The sequence below is a fragment of the Cinclus cinclus genome, chromosome 5 (genome assembly GCF_963662255.1).
Source record: "Cinclus cinclus chromosome 5, bCinCin1.1, whole genome shotgun sequence".
Taxonomy (NCBI): Eukaryota; Metazoa; Chordata; class Aves; order Passeriformes; family Cinclidae; genus Cinclus; species Cinclus cinclus.
The window spans coordinates 58,866,870-58,882,838 of NC_085050.1; the positions used below are offsets into that span (position 1 = coordinate 58,866,870).

At 44.3% G+C, this 15,969-nt stretch overlaps 1 protein-coding gene across 1 annotated transcript in view; it reads right to left on the reverse strand.

Annotated features, from left to right (window-relative positions):
- The window catches only part of SEC31A (SEC31 homolog A, COPII coat complex component), a 39,117-nt gene extending 23,603 nt beyond the window's left edge, over nt 1–15,514 (reverse strand). The window contains exons 1-13 of the mRNA XM_062493046.1: nt 15,498–15,514; nt 14,862–14,944; nt 14,210–14,333; nt 11,834–12,032; nt 10,677–10,772; nt 8,974–9,114; nt 7,843–7,985; nt 6,798–6,897; nt 5,402–5,563; nt 5,077–5,229; nt 3,452–3,688; nt 2,816–2,890; nt 719–769 (exon numbers count right to left, since the gene is read on the reverse strand). Coding sequence (XP_062349030.1) covers nt 719–769; nt 2,816–2,890; nt 3,452–3,688; nt 5,077–5,229; nt 5,402–5,563; nt 6,798–6,897; nt 7,843–7,985; nt 8,974–9,114; nt 10,677–10,772; nt 11,834–12,032; nt 14,210–14,333; nt 14,862–14,940 — 1,560 coding nt within the window. The 5' untranslated portion in view covers nt 14,941–14,944; nt 15,498–15,514. The remainder of the gene's footprint in view (nt 1–718; nt 770–2,815; nt 2,891–3,451; nt 3,689–5,076; nt 5,230–5,401; nt 5,564–6,797; nt 6,898–7,842; nt 7,986–8,973; nt 9,115–10,676; nt 10,773–11,833; nt 12,033–14,209; nt 14,334–14,861; nt 14,945–15,497) is intronic.
- Nucleotides 15,515–15,969: the final 455 nt, after the last annotated feature.

A 15,969-nucleotide genomic window follows, 5' to 3' on the forward strand; every position in this document is an offset into this window, starting at 1 on the left:
AGGTATAAATACTTTGCACTGCAGAGTACAGTCACCTTTCCACCAACCAACAGTTAGAACCAGACTGAAAATCACAGAAATGCATTGGCAATATATGCTTGAGAATCATAAACAAGGTAGAGGCCCCTATTTCCTTGCTCTGTCATAACACACTACCTTGTGCTGCTTTCATCTTAGCTGCCTCAAAACATGCAAGAAAAGCTTTCTTCCCCATGAGGCAGCTACAGATGACTGAAAACTGTCTGTGGCACAGAAGCACTGCAGTCCTGCTGTAGACTCAAGCCACTGCAATTACAGTGGGCAGTGCCTGAACTGTAGTTACTACTCTTGCAGGAAGAATTATAGGACTACACTCCCAGTCCTGCTTCCTTTAAAGCTTGATGAAGGTGCTGCTGTTCTTGAGATCAGGTGCCAGGTAGCAAGGCTCTGCCCTGCCTCACAGGTGGAGGGACACCAATGAGACCACATATTAAAATTAAAAACTGAGAGCCCTTCACTGGAAAAGGAGGGGAACACCTGAGTGGAAAAGACCTGGCTGTTTGCCTTTTTTTTTTTTAATAATACCTTCATCCTACTCAATGTAGGAACTTGCCACATGCTAGATTATTTGTGAATTTGGTCACAAATCATTTTTCTTTGAAAGAAAAATTATTCTTACTTTACAAATTACCATGGCATCATAAACTGACCACAGAGTTACATACATGTCTTTGCTTACCTCTCCCAAAACACCATCTGCAAGATCTTCTTTATTCAGGGCAGATGTAATCTAGAAAACAACAAAAATTTAAGTAAATACCCTTTTAAAGAGGCACCAAATTCTCAAGACTGCAAAACTGGCAAGTGTAGCTACTATGTTGCTTGCACAAGTTAACATACAATTAGACATTTTAACATAAAATTAAAGCCATTTCCTTTTCCAGCCTTTACTGCTAAGAACCCTGCACCTTGAGCTCTGATGGAAACAAAATCTGCCCTATGCCTTTAAACCTTTAATTGTTAACTCAAGGGCCTCAAACCTCATTAGAGCTACCGGAAATCACATGAATAAAAGCAGTGTCAGAACATGAAGAACAAAACCCTCTGTCCACTCTGGTCAGGGAAAATGAAACAGTGACAATACTTATGGAACAGAGAGCCTGTCAGGAAGCTGTGGGTTCAAGTACATCAGGCACTTGGCTGTGGGCTAGGATTTTCCAGGGTAAAAAAAAAAAAAAAAAAAGTTAAAATGCCCAGTTTCTACTGTTTTGCAAAGCAAATCATGACTCCAGCTTCAATTAGAGTTCTCAAAACCAGCAATTTTATGTATAGAGTTTGCATATTATTTCAGCATCAGGGAGCCTGGGTTTCACATTGCTCCTAAAATTATCTACTGCTTTTTGTATTGTAGGCTTTATTTTACCCTTGTAGGCTGGTTTGTGTAAAGAGCTGAGCTCAAATTGCTGGAGACAGTTCTCTTTCTTTTTTAATCGCTAGTTTACCATAAAAATGAGAAATCCAGGACTTGGCTTGCATGAGAATAACAGGTTTTAAGACTGTAACCTACCCTTCCCACTTTCTTAACAACTTATAACCAGAAGCTGAAACCTGTGATCTCTGATTTACTTTCCTAATGCCACCAATAATAGGAAAGCCAAGTTGTGATTTAGTGAGCTTTCCATCCAAGTATCACAAACTTTCAGATGAGCTGTACTGTGCTGCTTCTTGACACTCAAAAAAACATGGACTCAACTTCTACATGGAATGTTTTCGAGAACAGCTACATAAGAACAGGACCTTGTAGTTGCTCTCATCTGTTCCCTAAATACTGAAATAATGGGACAGACCCAGCATTCCAGGCCACCCAGTTCAGCTGTTCCCATTTTCCCAGCTTCTCCCCATGCACAGGGCATATAAAACCCAGAGCAAAAGCAAGCAGTGGGCTTTAATTTCATGAAGCCACTCTGCAGAATCACTACTAAATTTCAACTGGATTTTCCAATTGAAAGCTGCTTTTCAAATACAGGATTACCCTTGCTGTGCTTGCCTTTGTACAAATATTTAGAAGCTGAGAAGAAACTGTTATTAAAACCGTGATTTTTTTTCCATAATCATATTAATTTTGCCCTGAAGGACATTTAATATGTGAGCACAATGACACTTTAATGGAGCCAATCTTTGAAAATAAAACATTAGTTTGATATATTGAAAATGAGTCAAATGTTAAAATACACTGAAACAGAACTGAAGAAATACTAGGTAGTTCCAGGGTAGACAACTGCAAACAACAGAGCCAAAAAGGCACAGCAGGTAACTTCCTGTAACACCGAGTAAAAATCTTCCAAATGGCAAGAAAGGTCAATAATGATGTGCAAATTGCTTCCTGTTAATACGAATTTTGCTTCTCCAAATGCAACCACGTTTACCTTTGGGCTTGTTTTTTTTTTTTTTTTTCCTTTCAAACATAAATTATGTCTCCCACAAACAAAGACTGTCCAGGTTTTCCTAGTTAATGAAAAAATACTGACGTGTTCTTCAACCACAAAGTTTAAAAGCAGATCCACAATGCTCAAGTAGAAGGATGTCGATTAGCAAAGTCACATGAATAGCCTGAGTCAATAAATACCAAAGCTTCTTGGGGAGTGAGAATTTCACATCAGCAATAGACAGTCAGATGCAGACACACCTCTGAAGTCTGCTGCCTGCTCTGACATTTCCACTGAACATCCATATTGCAAGAAGACACAACTAATGAAAAAACCCAACAGAGCAAACTCTTTTCTGTAAGAATCTGAAATTACTCCAAAGTTATTTATTTTGTGTATCACACATTTACCTTTTTCCTCAGATCATCCTTCCTGTATCCCAAGAGCTCGAGGTATTTAACGCGTGAATCTTCTTCGAAGTTCACCTTTAAAAAGTTAAAGGCTATGTTGCAATTCACAATTTTTCATTTTCTCCCTCACTGACATGAATGACCCAGTGAGATTTAGTGACTGAGTAGACTGAATGTAATAAAGAGAAATGCAAAAAATCTTCAGTGACTTGGGCTCCTGAGCAGGTGGGCAAGGCTTCCAGCTGGTTATTGTAGGTGAACAGGCTGTTTATCTGCTTCACTTGGAAACCTCTAAATGCTTAGAGCGAGCAGTGAAAAGCCCATCTAAAGCTATCCCAAAGCTTTAATCCTTCTCACCAGCTCCCTGGTGAGTACAAATATGTGCTCATGGGGAATATAAAAAACCTCACCCACACCTTTGCTTTGCCATGACTCCTCACAAACCCTACGAACACCCCTGGTCCTGAGGACCCTCTGTCTTCTGGTGGGCCCCCTCCAGCGACATGGATCATGGGCACCATTCCCATAGCCTGCAGCTTTTGGTCCCCAGCACTTCTTCAGCTAGATGTGCAGAAAGAACCACATCCTGGCTTTCCCAGTCCGTGGGGAACTACTGAAGGGCTGACCCCCTGTTACCTTTAAGAAGGCCCACACATTCCTCTCAAAGTCAGCCAGGGCCATGTCGATTTTCTTCTGGCAGTAGCTGACAAAGCCCTCAGACTGCACAGCTTCCTGCAGCTGGTTTGAGCGAGCCAGGAACTCCTTCTCTGTGACAACCTGGCTCACATAGACATGGGGATGCTGCTGCTGCTGCTCCATGCCCGGCTGCTGCGCAGACTTGGAATTCTCAAATGTCACCAGCTTGCCTCCAAACTGGAATTGAAGCACACATGCAGTAGGTGAAAACACAAGTATACAGCAGGGGAGCATGTATGAAAATGTATTTTATGATATATATATATGATTATTGTCCAATAACTGAACAGTCCTGACATCTGCTTATTTATTTGTTCCCCACACACACCATATTTTTATGCATGTAAGAAGCTTGTTGGATAAGTAGGTTCACATTTAATAGGATTTATAAGCACAGCCATTCCTGTGCCTATTTTTTTTCTCAGACAAAAGACAGACCAGAAACTGAGAGCTAGAACTGTGGGTCTATAAGTACCCAGCATCAGTAGCTTATCTCATGATATTGCAATGCAATTGCCACAGAAACCTATGCATTGTTAAATAAATGCTCAAGCATGATGTCTGCCAAACTCTTGCCAGGCTGTTTAGCAGTTGAAACTCTACTGAGAGAGAGGCAGTAAGCTGTGACAACATTTGAAGAAGTAAAATAAACACAAAAAAATAATTAGCAGGGGCTTATGATAGTATTTCATTCTATCGCTCAAAGTCAATTTACACAGGCCAGTCTAGTAAAACCCACATTAGAAAAAAGCAAAAGCCTAGCCAGGGAAAGGACTGACACCTGGCTCCTAGGAAACCAGGACAAATAAGGGAATAAACAACATCATAAAATGACAACAGTCAGTGGCTAGGCAACATCACTTCTCTTTGATAGGAGAAAATTGCATTTAATTTTTGCATCAGATCATGAATAAGCAGACATACGATGCTGAAAATTGAGAAGTACTGCAGCAGAGAAATCAAATTCAAATGGACAGGCTAAAATCTCCAGAAGTTCCCAAATATATGGCCTGTGGGTTTAGAAAATAAGCCAAAAGTGGAGTCAAGGAGAAGATGACTGCAAAAAGCAGAGCTTGCCATCCCCTCAGCTGGCTCCTCTGCAAAACAACCAGCATGGAGGAACCCAGCCTTGTGCTGCTACAGCAACTCCTGCTACCTTGATCAAAGCTAACCTGAGTATTCTCCACCACACTGACCCACATGAGTGAAGTTTGAAGCTATGAATTCTCAGATACTTGCCCAGTTTGGTCTCATTCCCCCAAAGAATATTGATTTCCTCTAAAGCAAGAACTGCACAGAAACAAAAGCAAAGCCCTAATGTCGAAACACAAACAAATGTCTCTCAGCAATGTTTCTTTTTCCCAAGCATTTTGGTCAGGCTTTTGCTGTCCCAAATGCCCTGTGTGGAAGCTGCCCCGAGCATCTCCCACTATGATGACAAACAGGAAGATCCCCCAAAATGAAGCACCACACTGAACTCCCCCCCTTCCCAAGGAGTTTAGCAGGTGCCAGCACCATCTCCCTACCTGTCTGGCCAACCCTGCCCATCCCTGTTTCCTCCTTACCGAGAAGGATGCTCCCATGGGTCGCCGGATCCACTTGGGTGGTTTCTTCAGAGGCAACACCACACTCTGTGGGGCAGTCTGCTGGGGGAGCTGCAGGGGAGGCAGGGGCTGGCCTGTGCCAAATGGATCGAGGTTCCCAAAAGATGAGGAGAGCTTTGATAACACAAATGGGAAAAAAATAGAAGCGACATTTCTCAAATAAACTGAACATTTATTTGTGCTGAAGTGGTACTCCTGCAAGCAGGGCTGCAGACAGCCACTGAAGACATCCCATATTTTGTTCCCCCCTTTCTGACCCTATTCTTAGCTGAACAATTTTCAACACCTGGTCAACTTGCTTCTGCCTCAAGCTGTCGGCGCTGCCGCCCATGATGGAGTAGACACTGATGCGCCCGTCGAAGGAGGCTGCAGACAGCACAGCAGGGTTCCTGGGGCACCACTGGATATCAAAGCACCACTGGGTGTTCGTGGGCAGCTCGTACAGCACCTGGGGAGCAAAACCAAGCCCAACAAATCAGAGCTTTCATGGAGCACCCTCCCCAACAGGAACAATCTTCTTATGTGCCCTGACACTGGTCTGTTCTTCCTGCTCCTCAGCAGCCTCCACATCCCCATACACACTAACAGTGGGCAAACCCTGATGATCTCCAAACAGCAGATTATCACACACCACAGCTTTATCTCCTTCTCCTCCAATTAAATCTTATGTTTCATCCACACAGGACAAATGATCCAGGTGGGCTATGTCTGTGCTGCCCTACTGAGAACTGTAAGCTGTTGACATTCATGCTAGCTTATTCAGAGCTGATTTAGGTATCCCCACACACTACATGGAGGAAGCCTGTTTTCACAGGAAAACTGAAAAGGGTAAAACCTGCACCCTGGGCAGACAGCCTCTTGTGCCCTGGAACAGACAAGTCCCCTTAGAGCAGACATTGAACTGTAAACCAGGAGAAACGCAAAGAACAAAATGCTAGCTTGTCAGCAAAATGCTGTCTCCTAAGGAACCAGTTTTTATTTTTAATAAAAGCATGCAGCATGATTCAAACACATGTAGAAACTTCCTAACAGCTCAGGATCCAGCTCAGATAACCCATCTACTACTGTACAGCTTTTGCACCAATGTCTAAATTTCAGAAACACTTCCCACTCCACTATTATTGCCCACTGGAGGCAAGGAGCCGGCCATCATGGCTGAAACATTTCTCCTGATGTAGGGACAAACACCGTCTGAAAAACAGATCTGCATTCTCTTTGAAAGGTATCCCCAGGCTCAAAAGGGTGGGGTGGGAGCACATTTGAGTGACTGTCACTCATCTGCCACTACCATGGCAACCTATAAAAATGCTCCTGTATGGATAAAGTTCTTACAAAAAGAAAAAGGCAATTCCAACAATGATCCAGCCATACTGGACCCAAAACAAAAGAGTAGAAAGCATATACTTAGTTTAAGTGAATCCATTTCCATCTCTTATAATGAACAGGGACATCACTACTCAGTAAGAGAGAAGCTGCAAGGACAAATGTGCAATATTGACAATACCAGGCAGGAATCCTGCACCACCAGAACAAGCTCAGAAGACACATATAGAAAATAGGATAGGGAGCAACATCCCCCAGAAGCATCATTCCTAGGAACGCAAGTGCAGAAACACATGCTTTGCCTGTGCCATCTCTGGACAGACATTTTTGGCTTTTTTTAAGTGGTATGCATACAGTACCTCGCCTGTGTTAGGGTTGGAGCAGAGGATTTTAGCATCCTTCCCACAGCTAAGTAGCAGCTCTGGATCTGCCATACTCCAAGCAATGGCCAATACACCCCTGTGTGAAAAGCCACAATAAATAAAAAACTTAATTTAAATGCAAAATGTTGATAAATAAAGCATATTTACAAGTTCAGTATCCCATGTCAAAATGCCCTCTCCACCCCTTTGTCTTACAAGAGAATGAATTTTTCAATGTTATCAGGCCTTGTTCTGTTGAAACACATGTTTTCTATTTTCTGCATGAAAAGGTATAAAGATGAAGCCACTGTATCTGAAAATTAAATGCAATAGTCATATGGGAGAACCTAGGCATTAGTAACAATATAGTTTGTTTGCCTGCAGTGTCACTAATATCCAGTGTGCAAACCAATAGGCAAGATCAGTGACTAAGAAGCTTTTCAGCTTTTTATTAGCAAGACATTCAAGTCAGCAGAACCCACTGGCAGCAATTTTGGTAGCAGCCACAACACTGTTCTCCCTTCTTACATCAAGCATTGGATTTAAGCAATAAGGAAAGTTTTACCAGCAATAGAGGAGGGACAAGAAGTTTAACAAAATCGCCCATTATACCTAACGTTAAGGCATTTAGGGGACTCAGTGGCACAGAAATTGTACAAATCCACCCATTTGCCTGGGTGCACCTTTAGTACATTATTCAGCCAAAATCAACCACTACTAATTCTTTTTTCCTTAGCTTCCTCTTCTGAAAAAATTTAGAAACAAACTAGTAGCTTCACTGTTCCAGCAGCCTGGTGGGTTTATGTATTTAATTTTGGGGCCTCTTTCCTTTCAGAGTACCAAGCTCCAGGAAAGGCAAGTCTTTCATGGCACAGGGCTGGCAGGGTCAGCAAGCCAGCATACAGCACTGCCTGCTGCTGAAACTGCCACCACCACCAGAACCTTCCTTCATGGGGAACAGCAAGAAGTGATATGTACAAACCAGGACAGTCACCAACATCACAAACACCATGGAGTACACCACGCTATGTAAGACTCTTACCTGGTGTGACTTTCTAGAACACGGAGTGGTGAGGAGGCAAATCTTAGGTCCCACATCTGAATAACAGGCAGCCTGTCATCCTCTGAGGCCAAAACCATCTGGGTGGCAACTTCAGGATGCCATGCCAAGCCTGAGCAGTGCATCTGAGGGGCAACATTGACCCAGAGCATCACATAACTGAGCAGTGCTCAAGGAATACGAGAACTTGACCAAATATGTCTTTGCATGGTAAAACACTGCCACAAGGGAATTTGCAGCTGTGTTTCTAGGCATTATTTCTGACTGCATTCAGACTGGGATATTCTCCTTATTTCTGTGAATGAGAAGACTTGCACTTAAGTTTCCAAGGTCCTCTCAGAGAGGTTACACCACGCTGACTTTTTTACAGTCCTATGTTTTAATGTAAGAAAACACTAAAATTTACCATATAAACGTTTTCCCCTACCATTTTAATTGCTATTTTAATAAAAGCCAACATTAGACAGAAGTTATTGTCATGAGAACACTATCACAGGACTACATGATGAAGACAGCCTACTGTGCTGCTGTTATATCAGGCAACAAACACAGAAAACACTGAAAGTTACACAGTTCAGCAAAATAATAATACAGTGAGGAAACAGCTACTTCACAACCACCCATTTCTAAGTTTCATTTTTAACTCTTGCTGTATCTTTGGGCTTTGTTATAGCAATATTCTATTTAAAACAATACAAAATTATACAAATATGTCACTCTCCATGAGTTGAACAGGCTCTTTTTTACATTTACACTGCCTAAAGGGCTGGCATGGTGGTTATTACTATAGGAGGCAATGTAACCTGCTCAATGCCACACTTCTCTGTGGCAAATTCAATTAAAAAAAAAATCTTTCTGTGCTAGCCCCAAACAGATCAGCAAGTGCTTTCTGAAAATTAAATCATCACTCTGACAGGACATCTGAGTGCCTCACCTCGCTTCAGTCTGCATCCGGTTATTTTAATTTATAATGCTGGCAATTCCTCTTGCATAAACATCCTCTCAAGAGCAAACTGGGCCAGGCCTCAGTATGTCTGTCACATAAGAAGGGATGCCATGACCCATCCCTACACCTCTCTGCAAGCCCCCCAGCAGCTGCAGGAGAGAACTCACCCTGTTGTTGTGGTCACTGACTTTGATGATGGGCTCGTTCTTCCTGAGATCCCACACGGTGGCTCGGCCACTGGGGCTGGCAGATGCCAGGATGTGCTGGACTTGCCTGTTCCATGCAATGCAGCTGATGTCCTCCAGAGGCTGCCACACACACAACAGCCTGTCACAACCCTGCCACACTGGAGACTCAAACCCTGCCATTTTCAGCACTTGTTAAGCGAGAAATCTGCAAGGAAAGTGCCTCATCTACTGGGTGTGTTCTGGCTTCCTTTCTACACATGCTGTAGTGTACAACACCTGAGAACACTGATGTATAAGGTGTTAGAATTTCTCTGTGGAGTTACTTTGTGCTTTGCAGTATCACAGCTTAGTTATTAAAACAAGACTAAGCAAAACTGTCTTCAAGAACAGAAAAGTACCCCATGAAAGTATATCCAAACATATGAACTACTCTTTTGTCTTGGACTATTAGGTTTTTATTTAGGAAAAAAAAAAGTTGGCTTGGAGAAATTACATGAGGGTTTTTTATTGCCCCCTATCCCCAATTATTTTTAGACCAAAAATTAAAAGTCATATTAACCCAGCTCTTGCTGCCCTATTATTTCTAGCTATCATCATGCATATGGCCTAAAAGATTTCCCAGTCTAAAAAAAAAAAAAAAAAAAAAAAAAAAATCACTATTGGACAGAAGTCTTTTACAGGGATCTCTAAGGTAAGCATCCTCTCAAATGCCTACATGTTAGTAAATGACTTGAACTAAAAGTAACCAAATCCCACAGAGTTTAAACTAAAAATCTTTAAATTGAAGATTACTTCTCATCCCATTTGCACACTTTTTTGTCTCCAAATTATCATGCAGTAATAAACCCATTTCCAGTAATCATGAACTTCTGTGGAATTTCCTAACAGCAACAGAAGCACATTTGCATTGAAACAGCTTCCTCCCATTCTTCCATTTCCTTCAGAAGCCAAAATGCACAAAAGACTATTGTTTTTCCCCATAGAACATCTTTAAGAGACACAGGCTAAACACTGGACCTTGAGTATAGCAATTAAACCACTCCCTGAAACCCACCAAGGTAATTGCAAAACCTACTGTCTCATCATCTGACTTCCCAGTAGCTGTTTTTTCATCTTTCTCCTATTTTATTCTGTGTACCTTCACCATCTTCAGATTTGTGCATGCAGTGAAACATGCAGAGGAAGACTAAAAGACATGCAATGACTATGGTATTTGAAAAGGAGTGTAACCTGAGAGACTCTGCTTGTTGCTTGATAAAATGCAACATTTCTCAAAGATTAAGGGAACACTACAGCTTTTCCCTGGCCAAATACTATTTCTAAACAAAAAATGGCAACATGAAGACATGGCTGGCCTGTGCAGCAAGCCAAAACTGCAGGTTTAAACTGTGGGATAAAGAAGACAGCACATCCAGGGCTGCTGCAGGGGAAGCAGAGCACACCACTCATTGCATGGACCCATGCACACTTGCACTTACAGGCACAGCCAGGACACTGCTTTCCAGGAGCCACAAAAGCAGCAGCATCCAGTCACCCTGGTATGCAGCTACTACCTAAGTTGGACTTCAAGAGGCTTCCCTCACTCCATGCCCTTGAGACTGCTTTAAAACTGCAAATTTCAATCTGCCATGCATCTTTTTATGAGTCTGCTCTGGAGAATTTAATAAACTAAAATCTGGCACCTGTGTCTTCACTCCCGGTGTCATTGGCGTAGCAAAGTTGTTCAAGTCCCAGATATAGATCTCAGATTCATTAGCACCAGAGGCCACCAGATTAGTCTGTAAGAAACATTAATAGACATTAAGAGTATTTTCAGCATCAGCTTTCCCAGTCTTAGCTGCTGGGACGCATCAGATCTGCAGGACTCCATGAATATCCCCCGTCAGCTCAGGACATAGGAAAAGATACAGGGCAGAGGAGGAAGCAGTGCTACAGTTATGGCCACCACAGAGCTTTGCTCTGGACAGTGGGTCATTCCTGCCCTGCACACACTGAGTGCAGCCATCCAGAGCACTTCTGCACCTGGCATGCCAAAGTCCAGGCATGGCAGCATGAGCCAAGGGCACCAAGTGCTCTTTGGTCACGTTTTGTGGCTGATGACAGGCAAGTCCTGAGTTCATAACAGGCAGAAAGGGATAGGAAGCAATTCAGAGAGGACACAATGAACACAGCACAGCCTTGCTGGAGGCAAGTGTGCAGGGACAGAAGTGTTATTTAGGAAACAAATCCAACTGAATTCTCACACAGCTGGTGGCAACAAGGAAAAACCAACACACTATCTAGAAGGAAGTAACTGCTCACTGGTGATGACGGAAGGATTGTCAGCTTTGAGAGACCTTCTGCTAAAGAGGCCATATGGCTGTGCTGTTTCCTTGCTGCCTCCTATTTGCAAGCAACCATACTTAGAGGCCTTGAAGGTGGATCCTACCCAGACCCCAAAGGAGATACCTGAAAACTGATCTCACCAGAAATACGAACAAGAGCAAGTAATTCCTTCCTGTGTGACTGGTACAATGCATAGAAGCTAAGAGACTGACTAAAAACATTCTGAAGAGCACCTCTACTTCACACATAAGCAGAGCTAGAAAGATCAACTAAACTGACAAGGTAAACTGTTGAAGGGAAGGAACAAAGCAGACACCTCAGGCACTTTCATTTCCCATCCTGAAATGCCAGTAATAGGACAGGTTTTTTCTACTGAATACAAATAGACGTTCAAACACCAAAAACAGTTCATGCTTCTCAGGGGAGGGGAAGCAGCAGAAATATCTGAGGTTACAAGTTAAGATAGGCCACTCCTCTATTGATGGTATGTTAAGAGGAAAGCAGAAACACCAACCTGGAACATGTTGACATCGAGCGCTCTCACTGGTCCTGTGTGCTTGTCTTTCTGGGCTATTATTACCTCAGCCTCTCCATCTAAGATTTTGGCTGTGTCATACAGAATGACATTTCCATTTTCACCCCCAGCAATCAGGACTCCAGACAATCTGTCCCCGGTGGTCATGCTGTGAGGTCCCCAGATCAGCTTGTGGTACCTGTAAGACACAGAGGGCCCCACAGTCTTATAATCGTCCACCACCAGCTTCCTGTAGGTTGATACATCCCATTTTTGCTCACCCCAGCTAAAGTCAGAGAGAAGCATTGCCTGCATTACCTTCCTAAGGATGAGTGTCTGTACAACCCCTTCCATCAGGAAGACATGTCCCCATTATGCTCATTAACAAGAGGCACAACATGCACAACCAATAACCCACGAACAGAAAACATCTCCAGTCTCCTGGCTGCAAAATCAGGTTAAGTGCTCCCAACCACACCAGGAATAATCAAACTAAGGGCTGTAAGCTCATCCAGCCACAGTCTGGAGAAAAACCTCTGCTATCTGTGAGCAGCTTTATACAGGAGAAGGATCAGGTAAAACTAGAAAAATTCCATATCCTTTTCTATAGCTGTGCTTCTGGATGTAGAAGTGCTTTGTCTGCCATACCAGGAACTCAGCAATTTGAGTCAGCATTGCAGACACATCTCTTGGACCATGGCCTCTTTTCAGGCTAACTCAAAAGGAATCAAACATACTTCCAGAAATTAAAAACCCTATTGCGTCCATCTGTAAATACCCAAATTTCCTTCAACTCAATTAGCTTCCTGCATAAGCAAAACAGCATTCCTGGGCACTTAGCCATGCAAAGAATGAATATGTTCTACATAAAATGAGATAGCCACCTATCAGCTCTTATGCAAGCAGAAAGCAAACTCACATTGACTGGAAGGTAGCAAGGAGATACCTTAGCATTCACTGCAATATTGCTCAGCTCTTTGTTACCTCCAGGAAATCTTCAAGGAATTTCTTTAAACCACAGCAACTTTAGCATGGTAAGATAGATACTGCAGAAAGCTACTCAAAGAGCATATGCTGAGTAAGAAATACCACAACAGCCAAGTGCTCAGGCTCCCAGTGCTGAGATTACAGCAGGGGTTCACCAAAGAATGATGCTACAAATGGAAATTGGTCTGTGATATCACACAGACCCATTGCTGGGTATGATTTTTATGCCTCGGCATCTAACTGTGCAAGATTACAAGAAATGAAGTGACTGACAGAGGTGTCCAGGCATCACCAGCAAGACTGAACAGGACTTACCACAAAATAAAGGCAGGAAACAGTGAAGAACAAAACCCCAAAATTAACTATGCAATTACTTTTCTCTTGCCCTTTACTCTTTCCAAGATAAAGCATGGTTCTATAAAAGCAATGCAAAACTTTGCTTGGAGGGCAATTAAGGATTTATCTTTTACGGGTCTAATCACCTGAAGTTTTCATTTGCTGCAAACCAAAATACAGCCTGACGTATACACTGCTATCTAATCTTTAGTTAAAAACAAAAAAAACAAACAACCCTCAACCTCCTCTTTAATAATTTTCTGGGGCAAAGTCAAATTCTGCTGCTGGTCAAGGGAGATACTTTCCAAGGAGCAATGCATCCTGGCTATAAAGAGTGCTTCTAGAAATTCAGTAAGCAAATGGCAAGTCTTGAAGAATCTCAGTCACAGTTAAAACAAAGTAAATCAAAGAAACTCAAAGATCCAACACTTTGTCCTGCTCTGAGCAGTTCAGTAAAACATGTTCACATCAGCTCTGCTCAGAAAGCAGGGCATTTAAAAAGAGACTGTGGCTGTTTTAACTCTGCCAAAGAGCTACTACGAGTGCTGCTGAGATGGAAACTGGATGCTCTGATGCTAACAATATTTGTCTGGATAAGTACATGGTAAGGAACTAACAGCTAAGTGGAGCTGTGCAGCCAGGAATTTGGCTTTCCAGCTGTATGAACACATACAGCATAACCCAAGTTAGTTATGTTCCAGGAGTCTCCCTGAAATGCCTAAACACAAACAGGATGGCGCAATACAAAGAGTTGCCGCCATATTTTCACAATTTCACATTTTCTTTTGCTCTCTATTGAATCCCAGAGAGTTCCCGAGATGAAGGGTCCACATGTATATTCAAAAATTTTCTGTTTACGTCAAAGCATGAGCTGTTTGCTTGGAGTCCCAGCTCACTACCCCACAACAGGAATTCCACACACTTGCCTTCATCTTTTAAGTGCTGAACTTCAGCTTCTCTCTTCAACAAGTGCAGGCAAAGCACATGAAGCGACATTTCCACACATAACACATGTAACAGTTCCACACTGTTTTCTTTTACAACACTGCCCACCTGTGTGAGGAGGAGAACGTGGCACAACTCTTCATATCCAATGAAGGGTCTGCTAAATCCAACTCAAATATTTCTAGAGAAGCACTTGTACTGAAGGTTGCATCCAGCTGCTGAGCTGATGTACCTGTGAGGAAGCATGTCTGGCAGTGAGAAACCCACAATACACAGAGCAGTAACTGCAAATGCAGCACAAGAAGGGGAAAAAACCCATCCTTTCAAAATGGATCCTGAGATGGGGTCAGGCTTCTGTTACTTAGATATACTCGCACACAACTCTTCTTCCCATAGTTCTCCCTTGGGTGTTTCTTAATGAGTAAGAGCAGAAAAAGCTTTGGGTAAGTACCTCTCCCTGCTGATGCACAGAACATGACTGAAGTTACAAAGGGGCCACAAGTGACTAGTGCTTCGGATTGGTGTCACCTTTCCATGGCAGAAAGAGAAGGATGCATGCTGTCACTAGCCGAATGCAAAGCATGTTTTTATCATCGCAGTGCAAGAACTTCACTCAAAGCCCTGCAATATATACCCCACTCCAGCCCTCAGGACACAGCTTTCCAGCTCTAACTCCTACAGTTTCCAATATCACCCCCCTCATGGCAGCCACCACACACAGCCCGGGGTCTGCTAGCACGTGCTTCCCAAAAAAACTCACCTGTGGCCAGGTAAATGGGGTGCTGCTGGGCAGGGCTCCATGCCTGCATGGCAGTACGGTCTATTTCCTTCAGCTTCATTTTGCTGAAACGCAAGACCAAGAAAGGATATTCTGAAATGGTGCATGGTGACACTGCACTGCCACGGATCCAGGAGCCGCATTAGGACTTGGCAGAAGCAGACGGAGGGACTGTTTTCCCAAAGATATCCCACAGACACCCAGGCCATCCTCTCCAGAGGAGACCGGGGGGGGAGGGGAGGAATAACTCTCCATCGGCAGAGTAACATCGACACGTAGAGGAAACTGATGGGTACTGAGCATAACACAGGAAAACGTGGCCAAAGCATCGACAGCTGTGAAAAACCCTCTTCTCACAGCACTAAGGCATCGAGTATCCCAAAACAGCTTGCTGCCTTAATCCACGAAACAAACCCAGCCCGAGAAGACCCTCTCCCCAGTCCCTGCCGCCGAACACCCTCAGCGGCTCACGGAGGCGTCCTATTTCAGCCCCTCAGGGCCCCCCCCGCTCCGGGTGCACCCCGCACGGCCAGCGGGACAGCCACCCTCTCCCCGTTCTCGACAGGAACCGGAGGAAAACAGCCGTAAAACAGAGGATTTCCCTATCCCTGCCCTCACCTCGGCGTCCCCGGCGCTCACCCGTCCCCGGACCGCTCCAACGTGGCAGCCCCGGCACCGCCTCCCGGCCGCCACCGCCTTCCGGGCGCGCCCCGCGGCTTCCGGGCGGCGGCAGAGGGGCCGCGCCTGCCCGGCACGGGGAGCGGCGGGAAGCGACGGGGGCTGCTGGTGGTGGGAGGGCGCGTATGTGTGGGGATGTGCTGCCGCCTCCTTCCGCGGGTGTCCTCCGTGTCTCTCGGGACGGGAGCAGCCATCGGCCCTGGGGAAGATGGAGACTGGTTAGGGGCGTCGGGACCGGGGCGAGCCCGGGCTCACGGCAGGCGGCGCGAGGGCCGCGGTGTCGCCTGTCCTCAGCTCAAGGGTAGTAATCATAGCGTGCTCATGATGTGAACAGCAGTGAGGCTCATCACGGGACAGGGGCCACCCCAGGGCGGAGGACCAGCCCGAGGGAGCTCAGCCGGCTTCCACAGCC